Source organism: Dothidotthia symphoricarpi (genome assembly GCF_010015815.1).
Source record: "Dothidotthia symphoricarpi CBS 119687 unplaced genomic scaffold P153scaffold_6, whole genome shotgun sequence".
Lineage (NCBI taxonomy): Eukaryota > Fungi > Ascomycota > Dothideomycetes > Pleosporales > Dothidotthiaceae > Dothidotthia > Dothidotthia symphoricarpi.
Window position 1 is genome coordinate 1031204 of NW_022985013.1, and position 22124 is coordinate 1053327.

At 51.0% G+C, this 22124-nt stretch overlaps 9 protein-coding genes across 9 annotated transcripts; 6 read left to right on the forward strand and 3 right to left on the reverse strand.

Annotated features, from left to right (window-relative positions):
* The first annotated feature begins 1521 nt into the window (after positions 1-1521).
* Positions 1522-2480, forward strand: P153DRAFT_199719 (uncharacterized protein). Its single transcript, XM_033662484.1, has 2 exons — positions 1522-2036; positions 2087-2480. The coding sequence occupies exons 1-2, from the start codon at positions 1702-1704 to the stop codon at positions 2265-2267; spliced, it is 516 nt and encodes a 171-aa protein (XP_033526001.1). The 5' UTR covers positions 1522-1701; the 3' UTR covers positions 2268-2480.
* A 431-nt stretch (positions 2481-2911) lies between these two features.
* Positions 2912-4158, reverse strand: P153DRAFT_312139 (uncharacterized protein). Its single transcript, XM_033664835.1, has 2 exons — positions 4027-4158; positions 2912-3976 (listed from the first exon to the last, which is right to left on the reverse strand). The coding sequence occupies exons 1-2, from the start codon at positions 4036-4038 to the stop codon at positions 3281-3283; spliced, it is 708 nt and encodes a 235-aa protein (XP_033526002.1). The 5' UTR covers positions 4039-4158; the 3' UTR covers positions 2912-3280.
* Positions 4159-4433: 275 nt separating this feature from the next.
* Positions 4434-6343, forward strand: P153DRAFT_383709 (tubulin-specific chaperone-like protein E; the record flags this gene model as incomplete). Its single annotated transcript, XM_033670269.1, has 3 exons — positions 4434-4605; positions 4659-5154; positions 5206-6343. The coding sequence occupies 3 exons, from the start codon at positions 4434-4436 to the stop codon at positions 6341-6343; spliced, it is 1806 nt and encodes a 601-aa protein (XP_033526003.1).
* Positions 6344-6511: 168 nt separating this feature from the next.
* Positions 6512-7240, reverse strand: P153DRAFT_277481 (Clavaminate synthase-like protein; the record flags this gene model as incomplete). Its single annotated transcript, XM_033662944.1, has 1 exon — positions 6512-7240. A coding segment is annotated over one exon (729 nt), but the record flags the coding sequence as incomplete, so codon positions are not given.
* Positions 7241-7445: 205 nt separating this feature from the next.
* Positions 7446-8334, forward strand: P153DRAFT_394934 (Prefoldin alpha subunit; the record flags this gene model as incomplete). The annotated part of the gene is made up of 2 exons (XM_033671350.1): positions 7446-7488; positions 7543-8334. The coding sequence occupies 2 exons, from the start codon at positions 7446-7448 to the stop codon at positions 7992-7994; spliced, it is 495 nt and encodes a 164-aa protein (XP_033526005.1). The 3' UTR covers positions 7995-8334.
* An 82-nt stretch (positions 8335-8416) lies between these two features.
* P153DRAFT_336064 (uncharacterized protein) lies at positions 8417-10601 on the reverse strand (the record flags this gene model as incomplete). The annotated part of the gene is made up of 5 exons (XM_033665680.1): positions 8417-8996; positions 9054-9234; positions 9289-9452; positions 9502-10118; positions 10170-10601. The coding sequence occupies 5 exons, from the start codon at positions 10599-10601 to the stop codon at positions 8417-8419; spliced, it is 1974 nt and encodes a 657-aa protein (XP_033526006.1).
* Positions 10602-11523: 922 nt separating this feature from the next.
* Positions 11524-12567, forward strand: P153DRAFT_429871 (mitochondrial ribosomal protein subunit L23). The gene is made up of 2 exons (XM_033672799.1): positions 11524-11693; positions 11746-12567. The coding sequence occupies exons 1-2, from the start codon at positions 11635-11637 to the stop codon at positions 12329-12331; spliced, it is 645 nt and encodes a 214-aa protein (XP_033526007.1). The 5' UTR covers positions 11524-11634; the 3' UTR covers positions 12332-12567.
* A 2770-nt stretch (positions 12568-15337) lies between these two features.
* On the forward strand, positions 15338-21420 carry P153DRAFT_394937 (kinesin). The gene is made up of 5 exons (XM_033671351.1): positions 15338-15777; positions 15865-16188; positions 16251-16426; positions 16473-20414; positions 20461-21420. The coding sequence occupies exons 1-5, from the start codon at positions 15621-15623 to the stop codon at positions 21049-21051; spliced, it is 5190 nt and encodes a 1729-aa protein (XP_033526008.1). The 5' UTR covers positions 15338-15620; the 3' UTR covers positions 21052-21420.
* On the forward strand, positions 21156-21531 carry P153DRAFT_199821 (uncharacterized protein). The gene has a single exon (XM_033662485.1). It carries the CDS (start codon positions 21260-21262, stop codon positions 21461-21463), a length of 204 nt encoding a protein of 67 aa, XP_033526009.1. The 5' UTR covers positions 21156-21259; the 3' UTR covers positions 21464-21531.
* Positions 21532-22124: the final 593 nt, after the last annotated feature.

Consider the following 22124-nt stretch of genomic DNA (forward strand, 5'->3'; position numbering starts at 1 on the left):
TGACGGCCCGCTCGCAATACGGCAGAGCTAACGGCGGAAGGCATGTCGTCTAGCGAGCAAATAACAAACCCACCATGACGACGGCGCTGCATGCACTTTGCGTCGCGACAGCAGAGTGGAGCGCCATCACTTGCAGCTCGCGATAGCGACCGCTAGCTCGGACCCCCCGATACTGTTCAGCTTCAGTTGTTGCCCCAGCCCGCCCGCCAGCTGCCTATCACGGCCGCCCTCGCCCGGAAGCGGCGACCAGTTCGCCAGTCACAAGCGCCTCCAACTGCTGATTGAGCAAGGCGGAGGGTGTCAGCAGGCAGCTATCGAATCATCAATGTCTGCTGCACGACGCTGCTCTGGGACGTGCATAAGCGGCCGTCGTCATGCATTCACCCATCCGGATTCTGCCCATCAACTGACTTCCAGACCTCATTCGGCGGCCTGAGCAATACAACACAGAATCCTGACTCCAACCCTTGCCAAGTTGCCTGTGTGTTTGGGGAAGCTCCTCCGTCCCTCCGTGACTGTTCATGTTGTCTGTTGCTAGCCGAGCATCTGCATTCAGCCCCCATGTCGTCTTCCAGCGCGCACAGACAATGCCAAAGGGTCAAGATACGAAAGGGTGGAGGATACGGGCCGGCGCTCATGCGCGCGCGGAAGGAATGCAAGCAAGATACAGGCCAGGTCTCTAGCGTCAAGCAAGCAGAAAGTCCAAAATAGCGCCAGCATCGTATCAGATCAACCGAATAACGCAGTTTGGCAAGAACCCAACAGGTGCGGCAGCTCCAACAGCCCCTTTTGCCTCTACTGTCATTTTCTTGCATGGCGTGCATGTAGCGCTGTGGCAGTGGTGCTTGTTCAGACTCGGATCTTGCTTCCGAATTTCTCGTTTACGCTAGAGACCAGGTATACGGGGAGATCGTGCTCGGCAGAAGGCGCGACGTCTTGTGGGAATGGATCATCCTCTATCCCCATGAAATGAGACACGGAACTCAAGTGTGATTGGCATAGCAAGCAATTCGCCGCAATTCTAACCATTGCGTAGTCTCCACCGACTGATAGACGCATTGAATGACTGCCTGACTGAACGACTCACGGAATGACTGATGGACTAGGGAATCCATATTGCTTCTCAAACCATGCATATCTCGTCATCGCAGCAACACACATGACCTAAACACTCTACAGTATCTACGCCCACCCACTTCTCAACCATGAGAATACGCATTTCCGATCCTCCAACTCCCTCACTTCTCGTCTCCACTGGACCCCTCTTCCCCTCTCCCAATGCCCATCGCTTGCTAGTGTCTTGCACGAGCTATAGTGCATGTCTCGGACGTGCCTTGTCATCTGCCTCGTCTCGCCTCCCCAGGGGGTTGACAAGGTCCATATTTCTTTCGTTTCTTTTTTGCAAATCGCCTCACGCACGCGTAGCTTGCGCGAGACGAAACGCAACGGCACGTTTCGGCCTCGGCCCGACTAACGTTCCAAGATACCTTCAGACTGACTAGGAGGAGGCGAGTTGGCCATGTAACTTGGCCAAAGCACACACTACAAGTAATCATGTTTGATAGCAATACCCGTCTTGCCCTGCCTGTCTGGGTTAATGGCGTGCGGGAAGGCTTGATGCATGGCCATGACATCTTGGATCGGCGGGGACAATTCCTCGGCCAGGCTGCTCTGCAGCAGAGTTAGACACCATGTCATGGCATGCCTTGCAGACCGTATCGTGCAAACATGCAACGACATCGCCCTTGTTCATGCGTCTCGTCTCGTATGCAAACGCGCCTTGTCCCGCCGCATCTCACAAACTCCACTTCACGTACGATCTACGCGTCAAGTCAACATGCCGCACAACAATCGAAACCACTCTCTGGCCCATTTACAGTCGCGCCTTCCGCACTTGGCGTTCATGTCTCAAAACTAAGTCGGGCGGAGCAATCAAGGCCATCATATGATCTCGCGACAAGCTATCCCAGCTCACATCCACTGCCATGCCGTACCATGCCGCTCCAGCATGTCTGGTCGAAGCGAGGCAAGGCAAGGTGAGGCGAAGCGTGAGGAAACTTGATTTGCCCTCCATTGACCATTTTAGAGCATCGAGATACAGAACTAGGCTTCCATGCCGAGTCTGGATTGCTGTACGCGGCGCCAGTCAGTCCAGCCAGCCAGCACTGCCTTCAGTATTCGGCAAGCTGTGTTCCGTTTGTTTTGAAGTGTTAGGCGGGTTTGGCGATGGAAAGTTTTATTTTGCTTTCCCTGTGGATACGACTTAGATAGTGGCGGCGGGGAAAAAAGCCACTGTGCTATGAGCAAGAACCGTATCGTTATGGCCGTGCCATGTTTTCGGGAGCAAGACCAAGAGCTAACACGCCTCCCATGACTGACTGGCGTCCATCTCCTCGTGGGGACCCGATAGCACCACGCGACTGGAGGGCTTTCAAGAAATTACTCACGATGTCAACACACTTATTGAGATGATGTTGACATGGTTCCCGACGCCTTCTACCATGGATGTCGACCAATACGTCTTATTGGCACCGTCTTTATCTTTCTGCACTTCATGTCAAACCAGTCAGTCCGTCAGTCAGTCAATTAGTCGGTTATACTGAATATCGAAAAAAGCCGTATGAATGCTCAAGCAAGACGAGCAAGACGAGAAAGTGTAGCGAGGCCTCATCCATGACTGGCTCCTACGAACATGATAATGCTTGCAGCGAATCAGCAATTAAGTACCAGCCACAGCCGTGGTCAGGCGGGAAACCGTATCGACTTTGCGGGGGTCCTTCGAAGCCCAGGGCGCAGTATCAGATGTCAGATGATAGCTAGAGAGATGCTGGCTAATGATTGGAGGAGCAGGCGCTCGAGTTTAGAGTCGGATGGGAATAACAAACATTTTCTAGTCATATCTAGCAAACTTCTCATGCACGTCTCCGCGAATGAGTTTTTTGAAATTTGCGACATAGGCGCATTAGCCACACCGTTCTGTAGCGTTAGATCATATGGACTGGTTTGTTGTATTGAACTTGGGACTACCTACACCATGTGGAGCCTCCAAATGCGCCATTAAAACTTGCACCGCTAAACGCCACTTGAACGCCGTTGAACCCTTCCGCGGAGAGTTGAATTAGTGGAGATGTTTGGACAGTCAGAACTGTGATATGGATGACAAACACGAGACTTTTACCTTGCCTAGTGTGTGTCCGATCAATTCCAAACACTCTGGTTTTGCTCATGTATTCTCTCGGCGCGTCATGCGCATTAGTCGTATAACTCCATCCTTGGCTGCTCACTTTCGGCCAGGTGCCAGTCCGGGAACAGCACTGAAGCGCTCGTCTCGCTCGGTCTTGAAGAGGAGCTGGCACCAAAACTCTTTGTTGTCCTCGTCGAACCACGTCCAGAATTTGCCCTCGCGCCTATCCACCTCGCGAGCCTGCAGCTTGACTGCCACCGTCTCGTATGGTTCTCCGGCAACAATGAAGTACTGATAGTTTGGGTCAGGCTCCTCCATCTTCTGTTCGTAGGCGCTCATGAAGCGGACTCTTGGCACTGTGCCGGGAGTGATGTCTGGAAACTGGAACTGGAAAAGTAACCCGTTCTGACGCGTAACCGCATCGCGGACTTTTGTTATCCGGTATCCTGGTCGTCCGATCTTGAGTACATTCTTCTTGATCTGCACGCCGGCAAGCAGTCCTTGCTGACCCACGTCATCCTTCTTGCCCTCTCGCTGCTCTTTCGCAGCACGGCGCGCCAAGTTTGTCTGATGTTTCCTTCCCTGCGTGTGGGCGAGATACGAGCCGTCATTTTGGTGGACTGTGAGACATAGGCGGCACTCGAAGCTTCCGACGTGGTTCTTGAAGAAGTACGGGTCTTTGTCAAGGTCGATGGTTTCTAGCGCAAGCTTTCGGAGACGCTCTCGTCGGTCGGCGTTGGTCGCGGATTGGGAGGCAACACCTCCGCCGCCAAACTTGGAGCCTGCGCGGTTCTGCGAATTGTTAGTACATAGTTCTAGCTAAGGCGCATGGAAAGTCTTACCTGGTAGTCCATCCTGTCGCAAGATTTCGCTCCTCTTAGAATGTAATAACAGGCGTCTATAAAGGTCCAGACGGGTTTCGTGACTATTCAAGTAAACGTTGGTTGTTGTGAATGGGTTGAAGTGTACAGCGCGCGTCAAAGTCGTGGAAATTCCGGGGATCTGCCGCCTGCAGTTGTAAGATTGGGTTAGCGTCAACATCACGTGCGGGCTCTCTGCCGAACGTTGGGTGCTCTTTCCACTTACCTTTCGAGAATTATATGTTAGTTCTGCTATTGTCGAATTTGATTCCCGTTTTCTTTTGATTGATCTTGGCACAACCCAGACGTCTCTACATGTGCCTCAAATCTTGTTGAAATCAATTAATCGATCGCCTGCAGGTCGCACTCTTCACGAACTTCAGTACACAATGACGACACAATTTTATCCTGGCAAGCGTCTATCTTTCGACAATCAACTCTGCACGGTTCGATACCATGGCCAAGTTCAGGGCACCAAAGGCGAATGGCTAGGCGTAGAGTGGGATGATCCTACACGAGGAAAGCACTCTGGCGAACACCAAGATATCAAGTATTTCAAATGTAGTGACATGGCATTCTATGTACTGTGTAATACATGGCTTACGGTGATTCAGGTTTCAGCAGTCATTCAACAGCAGGCTCATTCATCAGACCAACCCGCAAACCAGACACCCCACGTTCCTTTGTAGAAGCACTGAAGGCAAAATACGCCTCAGAAGACTATGACGATCCTAATTTTGAAGACCCAGATGTGCATGTCGTCTTCGTCATGAAAGAAGGCGACAGCAAGAAGAAAGATCCGCTTGCAAAACTCAATCAGCCGATCAAGTTCAGTGGAAAAGTAGCAGAAGAAGTGGGCTTTGATAAGATTCGCAAACAGCTTGCGCAGTTAGAGGAGCTTAAGATTATCATCTTGGATGGGTTGTGCATGTGGAGGCCTAACGCAAGGCTGAAAGAACAGGAAGAAGGGTGGTCAGAGGGACAGACTGATGTCAAGGATGCGTGCCCGAAGGCTTACGAGCTGGATTTGAGTCGGAATTTGTTCGAAGAGTGGAGAGAGATTTTTTCAGTTTGCGAACAGCTTGACCGGCTAACGCATTTGAGAGTTGAGTGAGTCTCCCTCTCTTGAGTGTATGGAATAGCTTACTGACGATCGAACAGTGGAAACCGGTTCAGAGACATGAGCTTGACTGAAGCCGAGCGAGAACGTTGTCTGAAGGCCTTTGCGAACATCAAGAGACTAGGAATGGAAGAAAATCTGCTTCCTTGGGAGCAGCTTGCCGAGGTTACACATCTCTTTCCTGTCCTCTCAACGTTTGTGGCGTCCAGCAATCTCTACACTGCACTGACATCTCACGATCTCAATTCTACCATAACCGACCTAACGCTCGAAGACAATCTCTTCCCTTCTCTATCCGCTCTCCAACCTCTCACCAAATTGCCGAATCTTCAGCGCTTGGTCTTGAAACAGAACAAGATATGCGAGATCAACGATCCAGGATCGCCAGCACCCGTCTTTCCATCCACACTATCCGAAGTCGACATGTCGTTCAACGAGATAACCGCATGGGCCTTTGTCGACAAATTGGAACATGTCTTTCCCGGACTAACCAGCTTGCGTGTTTCGCACAATCCGCTCTACGAGTCCCTCCAAGCCGCCGATGGTCGCACTCTCACTGCGGACGACGGATATATGCTCACCCTTGCACGTCTCGGCAATCTCAAGACCCTGAATTACAGCCCTATCAACCCCAAGGAGCGTCTAAACGCTGAATCGTACTACCTCTCGCTGATCGCACGAGAGGTCCAGTTCGCACCTGAGCGCTTGCAAACACAGATTCTAGATAGCCATCCCAGGTACAAATGGCTGTGCGAAGAGTATGGAGAACCCAACATTCAGAGATCTAAGAATGCAGTGAACCCAAATTCGCTCGCCGCTCGGCTGATACGTATCAAATTTTGTCTCGTCGCTGGAGAGACACAGAAAGCAAATATCAAGTCTAAGACTTATGAAGCAGAAATTCCGATGAGCTGCACAGCGTATACGGTTCTCGGTATCGTTGCCAAGCACTTTGACATCAAGCCTTCGAAATGTGGGTTGATCTGGGAGACGGGTGATTGGATGTCGGCGAATAAATCCATGGCCGATCTGGGTGAGGACGACTGGAACTCTGACGACAGTGAAGATGAGAGGGGAGCTGACAGGGTCATGAGGGAGGTTGATATCGTGCCGGGGACAAGATCTATCGGGACGTGGATCGATGGTTCGGAGGCTACGGTCAGAGTCGAAATCAAATAGAGTCTGTGGCCGGCAGGGGCAGTTTAAAGACTACCATCATCTGAACCACCAATTGACCTGCAAACTCCCATCAGCATGTAATCTCATGTCTCCTCACAACCAACTCACCGAAGCATTGGCACCCGTCCCTACACCCCTCACAGCATGCCACCACCCTAGAGGGATGAATAGTGCATCACCACTTCCCAGCTCGGCTTCCACACCAACACTCTCTTCTCCATCGTCTTCCCAAACCGACCGTTCCAACTCCTCCATCTCATCTCCGCCCATCATTTCCTCGCCCCTCATATTCGCCCTTGCACCCCGCCCAATCTTCTCGTACACGCCCCTCCCTACCTCCGGTCTCATCAAACGCACGAACTTGCGCCCCGCCAACTGCACAAATAAATTCGGGTTCGGATCGCGATGCAGCGGAGTCCGTGTCGGCGGTCTGCCCATCCACAGGCTACTCGCATAGATGTCGCCGCGACCGAGACGTGAAAGCAAGGTCGGCGTGGGAAGGTCTGCTTGTAGTGTGGATGGGAGATCTGCGAGGGAATGCTGTGCGAGATAAAGACGGGAGGATGGTGTGGGGGGACCCATTATGTGAGCGAGGAGGAGTGAGAGCGGCGCGTTGAAGCGTTCGAATGTTGCGTTTTGGGGGTCGAGGCTGGTACGGGTGAGCTCTAGTGGGACGATTGCGTCGCCATGTTGAGATAGATAAGCTGTCTTCAGTTCATGGTAGCAGAATTGGGTGTCTGTTGATGAAGTTGTAAACCATTTTGATATAGCTGGTAGATGTATGAAGCTGTTTCTGAATACGACGGGTTCATTTGCATCGAAGCCAGCTGTGTCGTTTGCCTCATTGTACTGTATACTCTTTGCTACGGGAAAGCGCGTGCTTGTCGAGTATGAGCGCAGTATTGTGCCATTGACCAAGTTCCGACAAGATCTAGACATGGAGTAGGAATGGAAAGATGACGAAGCAAGGACGGATTGTCAACTCCATCGCATCGCGTCTTCACGTGTCGCCGTACCCCACAAAATACCTGCCCCACCACAACCAACCATACCTTCCTCTCAATAACCAAGCCCAAGCTCCACCACCACACACACGCACACAATGGCCTCCAAACAGGCCTCGGCGCAAGGCCAACCAGGACAGAGTAGGCTTTCCATCTCCCTCCCTCGTGATAATCCCCGACTGACAACAATAAAAGTTGAAATAACCCAACTCCCCGTCGCCCAACTAAACGAGCTAAAAACCCAACTCGACCGCGAAATCGCCCACCTTACACAATCCCACACGTCGCTCCGCACCGCACAGGCAAAGTTCCGCGATTGCCTCCTATCCATCAGCTCGGGAGTCTCTTCTGCCGTCGCCTCTAAGCCGTTACTTGTCCCCTTGACATCCTCGCTATACGTCCCCGGACGCCTGACAGACGCGGAGCACGTACTGGTCGATGTAGGGACAGGCTTCTTCGTCGAGAAGGATGTTGCTAGTGCGAAGGACTTCTATGAGCGCAAGGTCAAGGATTTGGGGGATAGTTTGAAGGATTTGGAAAGTGTGGTGAATGAGAAGGCAAAGAATGCGAAGAGCGTAGAGGACGTTATTCGGTGGAAGGTTATGAGTCAGGGCCAGGGTCAGGAAGCGGAGGCGAGCGAGAGCTGAGGGGAGCGAGACTTGCCAGATGAGCAGTAGGATAACATTGTATTTGTGGAAGGTACTCTGGGACTAAAGCAGAATGGGGATTGCATATGAGTTGGCATCTGAAGAGGAAGATTTGAGCGTGGGCATGTTCCAATAGGGGACCAGCATCTCTGCTTCACGGAGGCCAGATCAAAGAAAAAGGGAAACTCAAGAGCCCTGAGAAACGGCACAATATTAAAGCCAGAAATTAAAAACTACCCACTCAGAGCTCATCTGAAGCCTGTTCTTGCAAGAGGCTTGCTGCCCAGACATGAATGCTCGTCCTTAGCGGAAGTTCCACTCTTCTCATCGCGGCGACGTGAATACACTGCAAATGGTTCTCTCCCATCCGTTTTGTGCCTCAACTGTATAAGCCAGTGTAACAAGCCCTTGCTTCGTCGTGATCAAACGTTGACTCCTCCATCACTGGAAGCAACAACCGAACTGACAATATCCGAAAGTTGCATCAGCTTGTCTGTTAACAACCGGATCCCATCTCGAGGTGGTGCTTTGGCATCATCGTCCAGCGTCAGATCCGTCATACCAAACTCAGCGTCCCCATCTCCTGTAGCGCATGACATCTGGCCATCATCAGGTAAAAAGGCGGCAACGATATTGCCCCACTCAGCTTGATGACCAACAGGCAGGCGCTCCAACTCGGCGAGATGAATCGCCCACTCGGTGTGGCGGACAGCAAGACCCCATACTGGCAACTTTCGGCTCGGATACCACATGGCAGTGAGCTCGGCCTTGTAGCAAGTCTTCTGGATGCCGAATGAGTAGACTTTATCGAGACGGCCGGTCATCAGACTCCTCTTGATCGTTGGCATTGACGCGTCCCATTGAGCAAAGACCTCCGCGGAAGATGGATCGTAGTTCTGCTTCATCGTCACGCGCTGGGCAAAGCCAGTTAGGACAGGTGAGACGATCTTTGGAGCCAGTGGACCTATCAAGGATTCCAAAGCGAATTGCCATCCTCTGCTCCTAGTTTTGGTCAGCAAAGCCTCATCAATGTCACAGATGTATGGTGAGTGCACATACTCTCCAAGTTCCAGAAGGTTGATGTCCATGTTTTTGTTGGGACTAGATTTGCCGTCCTCCAGCTTGTAGAACCTCGAATCTGTCTTTTCGTACATGCCATCCTCGTTGTCAGTCCAGTCAACTTGAACGACATAGAGAGGGCCGGAGGGAGCTGGTGCAGTGTTGCTGGTGGAGCCTGGTCCTAGGGGAGCTGGCCTTCCAGGAAGGCGCACCGGCTGGCGAAATTGGGGTGTACTATTCGGATCGCGGAAAACCCATGTTCCTCGGAACACTGGGAGAGTCTCCTTCAGGGTTTTGGGAGTATAGCCATAGTAAGCACTTGACTTCGTGGGTTCTAGAAATTTGTCTTCCGCGATAAGTCGACGAAGAATCTGACTACCAAGCTCATGATGAGCGAGCCTGTGTGTTTAGCGAATATCAGTGATAAACATGTATAGTCTTGACGTACCATTTCTTCACATTTAGATCCACTCTGTCGTTGACGTCCTTGAGAAACTGCTCTTTGCGGAACCTTGTCTCAGTAGCGTTACCGCCTATTTTCGTGGAGTTCAGCGCAAGGCATCCTAGGCGTACGACAAAGTCGTATGCTCCCTTCTTGTGTCGAACAGTCTCGAGGGCTAGCTTGATGGTGTCCTGGATCTTCGACAAGTCTGAGAAGTACATTCCTTCTTGACGGAAGTCTCCTGGTGTATCCATCATAGGATGGGAAAGCAGGCGTGGGACGATTGCGTTAGTACGGTCAGGCCACCATGGCTCAGCTTCTTGTAGTACAATGTCGATTCCCTCTTTTTCGTCAAGGATTATGTTGAGTACAGGCCGAATGTTGTTCACATCTATGCGCGTCTTCTCTATCATTGTCCGAAGACGCATTTCTGCTTTGTCCACATTGATGTCGTCATACCCACATATCTCAATCTGCCAAAGACCCCCTCGAGATGGCAAGAGAGTGACGAAGACTTCATCTTGCAGCCTAATGGCGTCGTCCAAGGCTTCGAGCTTGTTTCCGAAGACATCTCGAGGGGTGATAGACTGAATGCTAAGGTCCTCCGGCCAGTCCACAGTGGCCTATTACGAAATCATTATCGATGCACCATATGTCAGACAAGTTGAACATACCCTGAGAAGTTGGCGCGCGTCTTCAGAAGCATCTGGAACGGGGCCTTTGAACTTTTGCTTGTGCTCAAGCTCCATCGCTTCAATTTCCTCGTAGTACCACTTGTTAGCATCAAAAGCAGGCGTTTTCGCCCAAGACGCTGCCTCCCTTGACTTGACGTGGGCGTTGGATATCCACTGATTGATGTGGCGGACAGCTTTTTCTACGCCTGCGCCAGAGCCAAAGAGGTCGAACTGCGTAATTCTGCCCTGGTCCCAATGAAGCTCCACTTCACAGCCTGTTTTGACTTCTAGATCCCGGACAAACACATCGCGTTCTCTTGCGAGAGTTTTGCGCCGGTACTCGAGAGGAACTGGTATGACCTTGTTCGGCTTCCTCCCATGACTGTCGGCTCCCCTCGCTGGAGAAGCACGGTTCCAGTATTCTTGGCTCATACTAGCGATATCGGTTACTCTTGACAGGTAACCAAGATGTCGAACAGGTGTTGCAAGGTGGTAGCAGAGTGGCTTCAAACGTTGCCAAGGGGACGCTGTCGACGGTCAAAGTGGAGGTGACCTCGAGTTGGAAGGAGCGCAGGGAAAGGTGACGTAGCAAACAGTTACAGAAGCTAGAACAAAGGGCCTCAGTTTGTGAGCGGTAGTTGTGCCGTCGCTGCAGTCACTATACACTAGACTTGCGTCTCTTGTACTGTGTAATGCTAGTAACACTCCGCTTGACTATGTCACTCTTGGTGTACCATTGGAAGCAAGCAATTGCAGCCGTGACCGGATAGGTAAACAGATGGTGAGAAAAAGATTTGCGAAGTGAGAGCAGCGACAAAGAGGAAGTGATGGAGGGGGCAGGTGAAAGAGGAAGCCAGAGCTTAAAACGCAAACACCCTCGGTTTGGGAAGTTATGTCCATGGTGCCAGCAAACCAACCCTCTACCTTACCGATACAATCGTTCGCCGGAAAAGAAGATCTACTACTCTTATTCGCAGTCGGAAAAGGATGAAACAGGGCCGCAAGGTCAACTTATGTCACAGAATTTGGTACTTGTAGGAAGAGAGACTGGAAATACATCTGATACCAAAGCTATAATGTAGAGTCTCTGTCCTGAGAAATTCTTGTGCTTGCATGATAGCTCTTTCTGCTGGATTGCTCGAATGGGGCTAAATGCTATCCAGATTATAAGCAATTTCTGTTGCAACTGCGTCAGAAGAGCCTTTTGCGCTCATAGGTGCCGAGTACGTAACAACGGACTACGGATGTGAGTATGGAAGTTCGGATGGCAATAGTGATTGATTTCGAGTTGTCAGACACACGTGACGCGGAGATTTTGTGAACTCCGCGTTCACGACCACCGCAGGCTATCCCCCACCGATTTCGACGCCTGGCTTGCGCAACAGACGACTCCTCGATACCTGCTCTCGCTCGCGGTCTGCCACAAGCATACTCACCCCCTGGCTCTTTGCGTACAATTTCTGCCATGGACGCTGTACCTATTACGAAAAAGCTCATTGCTTTCGGCAGCAACAAGATCTATCTGTAAGGTCACTCCCACCATGCGCGAAACGCAATGCTAAAGATGGCGCAACAGGCCTAAGTTCACAGTAGCGCTCCTGCGAACACCGACACTCTCTCCCTACCACGCGCGATTCCAAGTCCCACTCGATTTCTCCAAATACGACCTCCGCGACTACCTCTACCATGCCTACAACGTAAAATGCTTCAACGTCCGATCATATGTCAAGCAGATGCCCGTGCGAGACACACGAGAACAGCCACGACATTGGTTCCGTCCTGAGTCGAAGAAGTACATGACGGTCGAGATGGAGCTGCCGTTTGTCTGGCCCGAAACGCCTAACCTGGAGCCCTGGGGGAAGAATGCAAAGCAACAGGAGGTGAAGGATTCAATCAGCGCGAACAATCCTGATAGCAAGGAAGAGGTCAGGAAGTCTGCCAGAGTCCTGAAGGAGCAGGTTGGTACGCTACTGGGAAAGAGGGAGGCGAAGAACCTATCGACCACGGGGGGTCGACAGGCGGAACTTACTGAGAGCGAACGACTCGAGGAAAAGGAGAGACAGAGGTTGAAGACAAAATCGCCGTTAGAGGTGTGGGAACAGAAAAGATCGGGGAAGGTGGTGCGCAGCGAGGAAGCTGAACGGTTCACGATCAAGGCATAGCGTCATTCGGAGATGCCATGTATGTTTGATTGTATTATATGTATAAGGGTAGAACAAGGATTCGTCTGCGGCTCTTGTAAACCAGACACTTCACCACCCACTTATATAAAGGTGTTGCGGGAATGATTTATGAACAATGACCTGCATGGACGAAAAGCACGGCGAACTGCCAGTTTTCAATACATGTAATGATGATTTCATATTTGTTCTAATTTACAATTGACTCTATGGTCGGCTTATCAAGTAGATTTGCGTTGTTAACTAAAATAGCACTTGCTCTTACACTAACGTTCCCCCAGGGATCATTCGTGTTTACACGCAATTTTGTATCTGGGTTCATACCTCTGAAGGCAACGTACAAGGAGTGACTTCTGGGTATTTCTCTACACAATATTAGCATGCCACCATGTTTCGCGCAGTATCCTGCGTAGTAGCAAATATGCTTATATTCATCCTAGTGCATCAGGCAGTATAGCTGCGAACAGCAGACGGGAAGAGGCGCCTTACAACAACATATGGTCCTTAGTAGGGATCTGACTTCTACATCTTTACGTCGTCGAACAGTCGCCAACCAACGACCGATGAAGGGAAAGTCGACCGAATGAGAAGGGGCTGAAACGTCAACGCCGTGTATAGCAGCAGGCTTACCGGTTCAACTCTGAATTTCCCAGCTTGAACTCATAAGTCACATCCATCAACCCATACTGGGATGTCTAAGAATTGCATCACAGTCAGGAAGGCGTTAGTCCTCGCACAAGTTTCCTTGGCTGAAGAACATTGAATAGTAAATGTTGGCTTATCAATGATCGGCTCGACGGCTGACGATTCGGCGATGAGATGTAAATTGACTTCGGTGTATCGGAAGTATATACTTTGCACACAATATTGAACACAGGTTACTCGAGTTCTCCGCGGCTTCTCCGGCAGTCCGCGAGATAAAAAATGGCTAGCCCAGGCTCGTTAAGGGTACGGCATCTTGTCGTTCCATGTCTGCAATGGGCGGCAATCCAATGTCGTGCATACAATGAGCAAAGTGTATTGCCAAGGGAAGATCGCTGGTTGTCTTCGTAGATGTTCGGTCATGTATACTATGCCGTGCTAATTACCGTAGCAAGATCTTCATGTCTTGTCCTGTCCTTGAACCGAGCCTAATTGTAAAAAGCTTGGTGCACACAAAGCTCGAATTACATGCCATAGCTTGCATGGAATCGAGTCAGCGAGGATGAACGATCCAATTCTATACGTCCTGTGAAATAGCCTTGGAGTATACGGGTGAAGCACTGGTGAGTCCACGAGGGAAGATTCAACACATACCTCAGGGTTCTAGACGGACTACGTCCGCACACTGATCAGGTCTTCCAACCACCAATTAGGAACACGCTTGGACTGTCAACTTACGTTCTTGGCACTTGATAAGCTTTCGATCGCCTGTAGCACAGTCCAACATGCGGTCTTCTATGGACAACGAATCAAAATGAGATGCGGGATATATTGTTCCGGCTGGTATTGTGTTCAACCAAGACCAAGATGACTACACGACTCGTCGTATAAAGTTTCTGTTTCGACACTTATCTTGAAAGGTCTTGGAAAAGCCGAGTCCAGGCGACAAAGGCCTGTACCAGTAGGTTGGATTAGCGAAGTCGATCGTTTTTAGACGTGGCTTGAAGAATATTGGATAAAGTTATCTATCGATTTTCTGGTAACGGACCCTTCTCCAGGTTCCTGGAAACGTTTTATAAACCTCCACTGCCGCAAACGATAATCGGATTTTCGTTTCCATACTTCGAAATGCTTGTTATACTGTGGCACATGCTGAGATGAATGGGGAGTTCGAATCTTTGCGTGGAGCTGCCACAATCAATTGTATGTATGTCCACTTCGGATAGAAAGTTCAGACCTCGGGACGGATGCGAACGAGAAATCGGGACGTCAACCAACCCGGTCCGAATGTTTGTTGTGGCTTGCCGTCACGACTCGCACATGGTCACGTGGAAGAACATCCGCTAAATGTTGACCGCGTTTTCTGCGAGAGATTTTGCAGTGCATAAATACTAAGAATCTCCGATCTGAGACGAATGAGAGTACCTACTGTTTTGATTCTTGACTGGGAGTGAACGGGAGCGTGAGAATGGTAGATCAACTGTTTCCGAAAAGACTCTAATGGTGCAGGAAGGAAATGAGAGAAATGAGGCGTAGAACGGTGGACCTGAAATGCAAGCCACAACCGAACAATCATCAAGAACCGATGATATGACTGGCTTCATGCACTTAATAGGGACCATACCGCTAATATCCGTCCAGTTAACGATAGAGGAAATGCCCCTCTTCTGGAGAAGGATTCGACGGTTGTTCCATGCTGCAGTCCTCGTCACCCAACGCAGTGCTTGGCGGCTCGTGTGACAGCGCTCGCCTCGCTCTCATGGCGGGGATAGCCCTTCTTGAAACACGCCGTGTCGTCTTTGTCAGCATACTCAACCCAGGAAACCCACCGATTAGATGGAATGGACGAGGATGCATTGTAGTAAGGTATCGTGTTGTAGTGAGATGGGCAAGGCACATGTCATGGAGCTTCTACTGAGTGCCTGGTAATTGATCTTCCTCAGACTTGTAGAGCCGAATCAGGCTAGTGACTGGTGTGAGATGAACGGTGCTTAGTGCGGCGCGTTAGATGAACGGCGCTCGGTGCGGTGGTAGCAGACGCTTGGTGTCTGTTGGATAGTACCATGAAGAACGCGAAGCATAGGCTAGCAAAACAACACAGGTGAGCGAGGAGAGGCGCAGAGTTCGGTCTGTTACACTGTTGTTGGGCTGTCGCGCACACATGAGATGGTGATTCGGTGACAGCTGGGGTTGGAGACGAGGAACGAGACACGGTCGACTGGAGATATCCGTTGCACCAACGGCTGTGGTTGCGAGCTGTATGGAGGGACAAGGATCCCGGGCTTGGCAAGCCTACCTATTCGCATGTCGCCGGGGAAAGAACGACCCTTGTTTCTCTTCCCCTGGACTACGAGAGCCAGTCCCGCCATAGGCTGCGAGGTTGACGCGACAACCTGGTCGTCTTGTTCGTCCGTCTTTGCTGGCAGAAGACTCCTGCATTCTTATCCCATCTCCTCCGTCGCAGTGCATCTGCTGCCTGCCGTCTGCCCGTCTCGAATCTGCGTGTGGCACAGCAACCTCGGCGCTACCGCAATAGACTGCTCTCATTCGCTCGCGCATGCATATCTACCTCCGTCTCGATAGTTGGCTGCCACGAGCGCACACCGACAATCGCTCGTCGCTGTAGACCATGGCAACACCACCGGGCTCGCCGCCGCCTGGAGGCGCAACGAGGCCCATAAGTGCCCTGATACGCTCCAACCGGAGTTCCAGTCGCATGAGCGTGAGCAGCAAGCCGGGAGGAAGTAGAGCTTCAGATGAGGACAGCAAGACGGCTGTCAAAGTTGGTATGTGTGCATCTTGAACCGCTGATCTGCCAGACCGCGAACTGCATCCCCCACCACAACCAATTCGCTAACCACAATGTGTTGCAGCCGTTCGCGTGCGCCCGCCGCTCAAACCGGGCGATCCAGGATTCGAACTCATCCCCAAGCGATTCCGCGGCGCCACCTGTCACATCACGTCGCCCTCGAGTCTTGCTGTCGATGCATCCGGCGGCAGGAAAGTCTTCGTGTTTGACCGTGTCTTTGGGGAAGACGTCCAGCAGGAGGGCGTCTTCGACTACGTCGTCGACAGTGTCAGGTCTTTTGTCGAGGGCTACAATGTCTCGATCCTCGCATACGGCCAGTCTGGTGCCGGCAAGTCGTACACAATGGGTACTACAGGTCCACAGGAGCAGGGAGACGCTCAGATCATGGGTATGTTGGATAGCAGGCCAGCAGCCACGCACAGGAGGCACATGTTCTGACTGCAGTTGTAGGCATCATTCCTCGCGCTGCTGCCAATCTTTTCGAGAGGCTGGAAGGGTCCGCCACGCCGCTGCCTGGGTCGGGCATTCGCGCGCCGTCGTCTCGCATCTCGAGCGCGGGCATGCATAGCTTCACAAAGAAACCGTCAGCGACCAAGAACTGGCAACTGAACGCTACCTACGTCGAGGTATAGCCCTTGCAATGGAGATCTCTCGCAGTGCTGACTAGTCTAGATTTACAACGAACAATTGCGCGATCTCCTGGTTCCTGACACCATACCCTTCGGTGAGCGGCCGGCTGTCAGCATTCGCGAAGACCGTGACGGCCGTATCCTGCCTACTGGCCTCACGCAGAAGCCAATCCACTCAGTAGAAGATCTACTAGATGCTCTCAATCTCGGATCCTCTATCCGCCAGACCGATGCCACGGCTGTGAACGCAAAGTCATCGCGTTCTCACGCCGTTTTCAGCTTGAATCTCGTGCAAAAGAAGGGCCCTTCCACGCCCCTTTCGAACCGTGAGAAGCGCAGATCGGTGCCTATCGAGGCCATGTCAGGTTCAAGCGAAAACTGGGTGACGGTGGACAGCAAACTCCATTTTGTCGATTTGGCGGGGAGTGAGAGGTTGAAGAACACACAGGCTTCCGGTGATCGGGCCAAGGAAGGAATCTCTATCAATGCTGGCCTTGCAAGCTTAGGCAAGGTTATCTCGCAGCTATCGTCCCGCTCACAAGGCTCGTACGTTTCATATCGGGACTCTCGACTCACGCGTCTGCTCCAGGACTCCCTCGGAGGGACCGCCATTACCTACATGATTGCTTGCGTCAATCCGGCCGAATTCCATCTAAGCGAAACCTTGAACACGGTGCAATACGCACAACGCGCGCGCGCCATCCAGTCCAAGCCTCGGATTCAGCAAATCCATGATGACAGCGATAAGCAGGTGGTAATCGACCGGCTAAGAGCGGAAGTTCAATTCCTACGCGACCAAATCCGATTATCAGAGCGAACAGACAATAAGAAAACCGATCCTCAAGAGCGAGCTGAACGACAACATCAGCGGGAAGTAGAGCTCCAGGACCAGCTTCTCGATATTCAAGAAAACTACAGCGCTCTCAGTGCTCGTCATACTAAGCTGATAACCGAGATTACGAAAGCGCGCGACGACAGTGATGCAGAGACACCTATACTGAAGGACGCCATTGGTGATTCTGCGCTCGATCGAATGAAGAGGTCAAACTCCTTTGCAGAAGCTGTTGAGTCTGTAGTCCTTGAGTACGAGAAGACTATCCAGACTTTGGAATCATCCCTATCGAACACACGAGCATCTCTGTCGGCCCATGAAAGTGACCTTTTAGAGAAAGAGACCCGTATCGCTTTTCTCGAAAGCCACAACCAACAACTACAGGCGCGCATCCAGAAAGCAATAGATCGAGATGCAACCAACGAAGAGTATGTCAAATCGCTGGAAAGCCAGGTTGATAACTCTACATCTGGTATTGAGAAGAACGATACCACAATCTCGGACCTACGTGACAAGCTACAGAAAGCCCGCGACAACGAGTCCAGTTGCGAGGAATACATTTCCACTCTTGAGGAACGTCTTGCGGAGAACGAACAAGAGGTTGAGATTATGACGCGTGAGATCGAGCGACTAAAGCATGTGGTTGAGCGACAACGAAGCATAGGCAAGCTCGACAACCTTTTGTACGAGCTTGATAACGTTCCTCAGACAGACATGAAGGGCAAGGAAGCTTCGGTGAACGGACATTCGAAAACAAACAGTGATGCATTTCTCGAAAAACGACCTCAGATGGAGACGCGACCCTCTGTCGAAGGGACTCATGTGTTCAACACCACTGTGGACGCCATCGCAGAAGAAGAGGATGGCGAGCGTTCACCTCAAGTCGGAGCAGTGCCAAGAAAACAAAACGATCGCTCAGCGGCGAACGGTCTTTTCATAAAAGAGTTGATTCCAGAGAACACCACGGATGAACCATCGAGTCCAGCGCAATCTAGATTCGTTCATGATAAGCTCGATTCAGTGACCCAAGAGCTGTTTGACTTGCGGGTAGAGCATGAGGGGACGCTTCAAGACTATGATACGCTTACCAGCAAATACCAAGAGGCCTTGCGAACTTTGGCCGCTCTCCAAGACACCGTGGACGAGGGACGTTATGATCGGCCATCCTTGGAGCAGTCTCCTCGACCAACACCTTTTTTAGAGCATGCGGAGGCGAATGGGCTCAGGGCAGAGGATGGACCACCATCACTTTCGCGTACATTGTCTGCGGAGTTATCATTGGCGGAATCTGGCAACACTACTCTACCACACAACGAGACGGGAGCTGGTTCTAAGCAAAACGGAGTCAAGACAATGAGACTCTCGACTGATTCTGCAGAGCAATCACAGCATCAATCATCGGGGACCACGTTGGTTCACGAATTGGAGGCGTTGAAGTTACTGCATGCCGAGAAAGAAGAGCGCATGGTCGAGCTCAACCAGGACTACTCGAATCTACAGGAGCAACATCAGGATGTGTTGGACTACGTGGAGGAATTGAAGACCGAAGTGACAAAAGCCCAAATGACACGGCCAAGCTCACCCTCGGTACATATGATCCGCCGGAAGTCCAGTCAAGCTGTCCTTGCGAATGACCGATCCAATCGCGCCTTTACCTCTCTTCGCAACATTGCTCTCGACACTATTGGAGAAGAGCCCGATTCCTTCCAAAACTTCGAGCTCAACTTGAACGCCCTTATGTCCGAGCTACACATCAGGTCTGAGCGTGTTCAGGAGCTAGAGGGAGAGGTCAACTCCGTGCGAAAAGAGATGGAGAGTAAAATGACTCTGATTAGCGGTCTGGCCAAGGAGAGGTCCAGCCTGAAGGCTTCGTCACCACTCGACATGTCGTTTGTTGCCACTATGCAGGATCAGATCAAACAGAGCGAGGAACTGATCAAAGACTTGAAAGACTCACATGCTCAGCGCGAGCTCGAACTCCAAGAGCAAGTCGCGGTTCTCAGAGATTCTCTTAGGACTCCAGAGTTATCCGATGACGCTACTGGTTCTCGACATGTCCCTGGAGAGTTCACCAGTGACGACTCCACTCTGACTGATGATGGTGCCTCTCGTCAGACCCAGCTCGACAAGATGAAGAATGAAGCAGCCCATTGGCAATGGAAGCATCTGGAAGCCATTGAAGCCACCAAGGTTTCTGAAAAGCAGCACTCCGAGACTGTGAGGGAATTGGAAGCGGCTTTGCAGCAGCTGCAGGTGCGCCACACTTCTCGCATAGCTGAGCTTGAGGACACCAACGGTGCTCAATCTGAAGCTGCTCTAGAGCATGAGAAAGCAAAGCACGCCGAGCTTGTCAATGCCTTGCAGGCTGAAGTTGATGAACATAAGGCCACCGCTGTCAGCAATGCTACTCGCCTAGCTGAGCTTGAGGAGTCTCATGCAAGCATTATCAAGCAAGTAGAAGAGGTTGCAGAAGCCAGAGTTCTTAACGAAAAGGAACTCGAAACTCATAGGTCGCTGGTGTCAAACCTGGAAAAGCAGATCGATGAGCACAAGGCAGCTATTGATTATCATCAGCAGGGCATGGAGTCTCTTCAGAAATCTCACGCAGCTGAACTTGAGGAGCTTACGTCGAAGTACGCCTCTCAACAAGAATCATCGGCTACACTCCAGGCCGATTTATCCAGTGCCAAGGCCGATATGGAGACTCTGTTAAAGGTTGTTTCAAATGCTTTGGATGCAGAAATTGACTTTGGCACAATACAGTCCCATATCGAGTCTCTGGTTCAGGAGAGGACATCCCTCTCACAGCAAATGAATCAAGCCATCATCGATCTTCAGACAGCGAGGCAGGAACTCTCCGCTACTACCAACACCGTCGATACTTTGAAAGGTAACATCAAAGAGTTCGAAATCATCAACGCAGAAACACTCAAAGAACTCGAAATGGTCAGCGAAAAGGAACAAAAGAGCTCTCGACTTGTCGAGGAACTCGAGGACCAACTCAACTCAAACTGGGACCAGCACGAGGCTGCGAATAACCGGCTTTCGGCCCTTCAAACAGAACGTAGTCGTGATTATCAAGATGCCGTGAGTCGCCAGGAAGAGCTCGAAAAGGAAGCGGAAGAGTCTCGTGCAAGGATTGTTTTCTTGGAGGTATGTGTGTCACATTATCTTCAGGAACTGCCGCTAACAGAACCAGTCACAACTTATGGATGTAAAACGTGGCTCTGCCCGTTATTCTATAACTCCCTTCGACGATCTTCAGAGGTCAAATTCCAACACCTCCAATCAACGCAAGAGTGCTTCGCATACATCTTTGCCATCCCCGCCGCCCGCCATTCCTCTTCCTCCTTTGCCTCCGGGCAGTCCTCCACCCCATCAAGTGTCTGCGCCATCCCCACCTACCTCACGTCACCAGAGCAAGGATATCGCACATGCTCAGGTTGTTGAAGACCAAGAGGCTCGCATCCGCACCATCGAGAAACACCTGTTCGCCGAGAAGCAGCTGACAGCTACCCTTGAGGATGCTCTAACAGATCTTGAATCCTCCAGCCAGAAAACAAAGGGCGATTTGGATCAATTCAAAAGAAAATGCGCTACTTTGGAGGAAGAGCTTAGTGTCATGCGCAAGGAGCGTAGCGCGGCACGGCACTCTCTTCAGGCCGTCGAGGAGGAGCGCAATGCTCGTCTGCGTGTCGAAGCTGAACGTGCACATCTTGAGGCACGCATGGCGGCCCTCAACGACGCCAACAGGAAGAGCAAGAAAAAGGGCACACTGAATTGTTTCTAGGCTCTCTCTTACTCTCAACATTTCACATTCGTGTATCTTCTTCACCATCTGCTTACATCGGCGCACTGGACAGGACGTTACATACCCCCTATGACCCAGCACTTTGCTTTGGTGTCGATTTTTGCCCTTTCCATCTCGCATGTGTCCATGTTTTAGACGACTTGTCATGCGGTGGCTTTCATATACCAGGTAACACTTCATTGGATGTATGTATCGAATGAGCATTGAGGGGCCGTTTTATACCTTCATCTTATCTTTATGCGCCCATACTTGCATTTCCATGCTCTTAATGTATACTACTACTGCCGGTGCAGAATGGCAGGCAACACCTGGTAATTCGAGAACAGGAGGGTTGATCTCCTCAAATGCATTGGTTGCGATTTATGTGTTGAAAAGTGATATGTTACAGTGATTGAGATGACCTGTTTAGAGACGGTTGTTTTCTTCCGGTCTCTCGTCTCTAGCTCCGTGTCGGAACAACCAGAAAAGGAGAGAGAGTACAATCACACTTGCCGAGAATCCTATTGTCCTCTATCGCAAACACGATTTACCTCACATGGGAGCCTCCTTGGACTTGCATGGTGTTGTTTTTATTGATTCTCAAATTGCTATTCCTTGGCCGGGAAGACGCTTCCTGTAACAATCCACGATTCAGAGCCGTCACGTTGCACGTGGCGTCGATGTCTCCTCTCATTGCCCATATCTCTCTGTAGCATGAGATGTGTCGTTCCCTGGAACTATGGCACGAAACCGAAACCGATCCACGTAAAACTAGGATGACTCTGAATAGCCCGAGCGTGATACCTACGTTCCAGATGGTGCTTAGTGTTGATATGTGGAACACAATCGTAATCATAGCAACACGGTATTGCGTGCGTTGTATGTTATGTGTGATCTAGCATTATCCTCGTTTGGATGACATGAGGGTAGAATTGTTGTCTTTATAGCGATGGCAGTTACAAGGTTCATTGACATAGAAAATATGTCACATCGTTCCGGAACCATATCTCTTTTGGTTCCGGGGCGCAGGTACAAAACTGAAGAAGTCTTATTCTTGAATCTATGGATGTCCA

Coding starts and splice junctions, on each gene's coding strand:
- P153DRAFT_199719 (XM_033662484.1), top strand. CDS start 1,702: ATGCCTTGCAGACCGTATCGTGCAAACATGCAACGACATCGCCCTTGT. Junction 2,037..2,086: donor TCGAAGCGAGGCAAGGCAAG/GTGAGGCGAAGC, acceptor TGACCATTTTAG/AGCATCGAGATACAGAACTA.
- P153DRAFT_429871 (XM_033672799.1), top strand. CDS start 11,635: ATGGACGCTGTACCTATTACGAAAAAGCTCATTGCTTTCGGCAGCAAC. Junction 11,694..11,745: donor GGCAGCAACAAGATCTATCT/GTAAGGTCACTC, acceptor ATGGCGCAACAG/GCCTAAGTTCACAGTAGCGC.
- P153DRAFT_394937 (XM_033671351.1), top strand. CDS start 15,621: ATGGCAACACCACCGGGCTCGCCGCCGCCTGGAGGCGCAACGAGGCCC. Junction 16,189..16,250: donor GGGAGACGCTCAGATCATGG/GTATGTTGGATA, acceptor CTGCAGTTGTAG/GCATCATTCCTCGCGCTGCT. Junction 16,427..16,472: donor TGAACGCTACCTACGTCGAG/GTATAGCCCTTG, acceptor TGACTAGTCTAG/ATTTACAACGAACAATTGCG.
- P153DRAFT_199821 (XM_033662485.1), top strand. CDS start 21,260: ATGTATCGAATGAGCATTGAGGGGCCGTTTTATACCTTCATCTTATCT.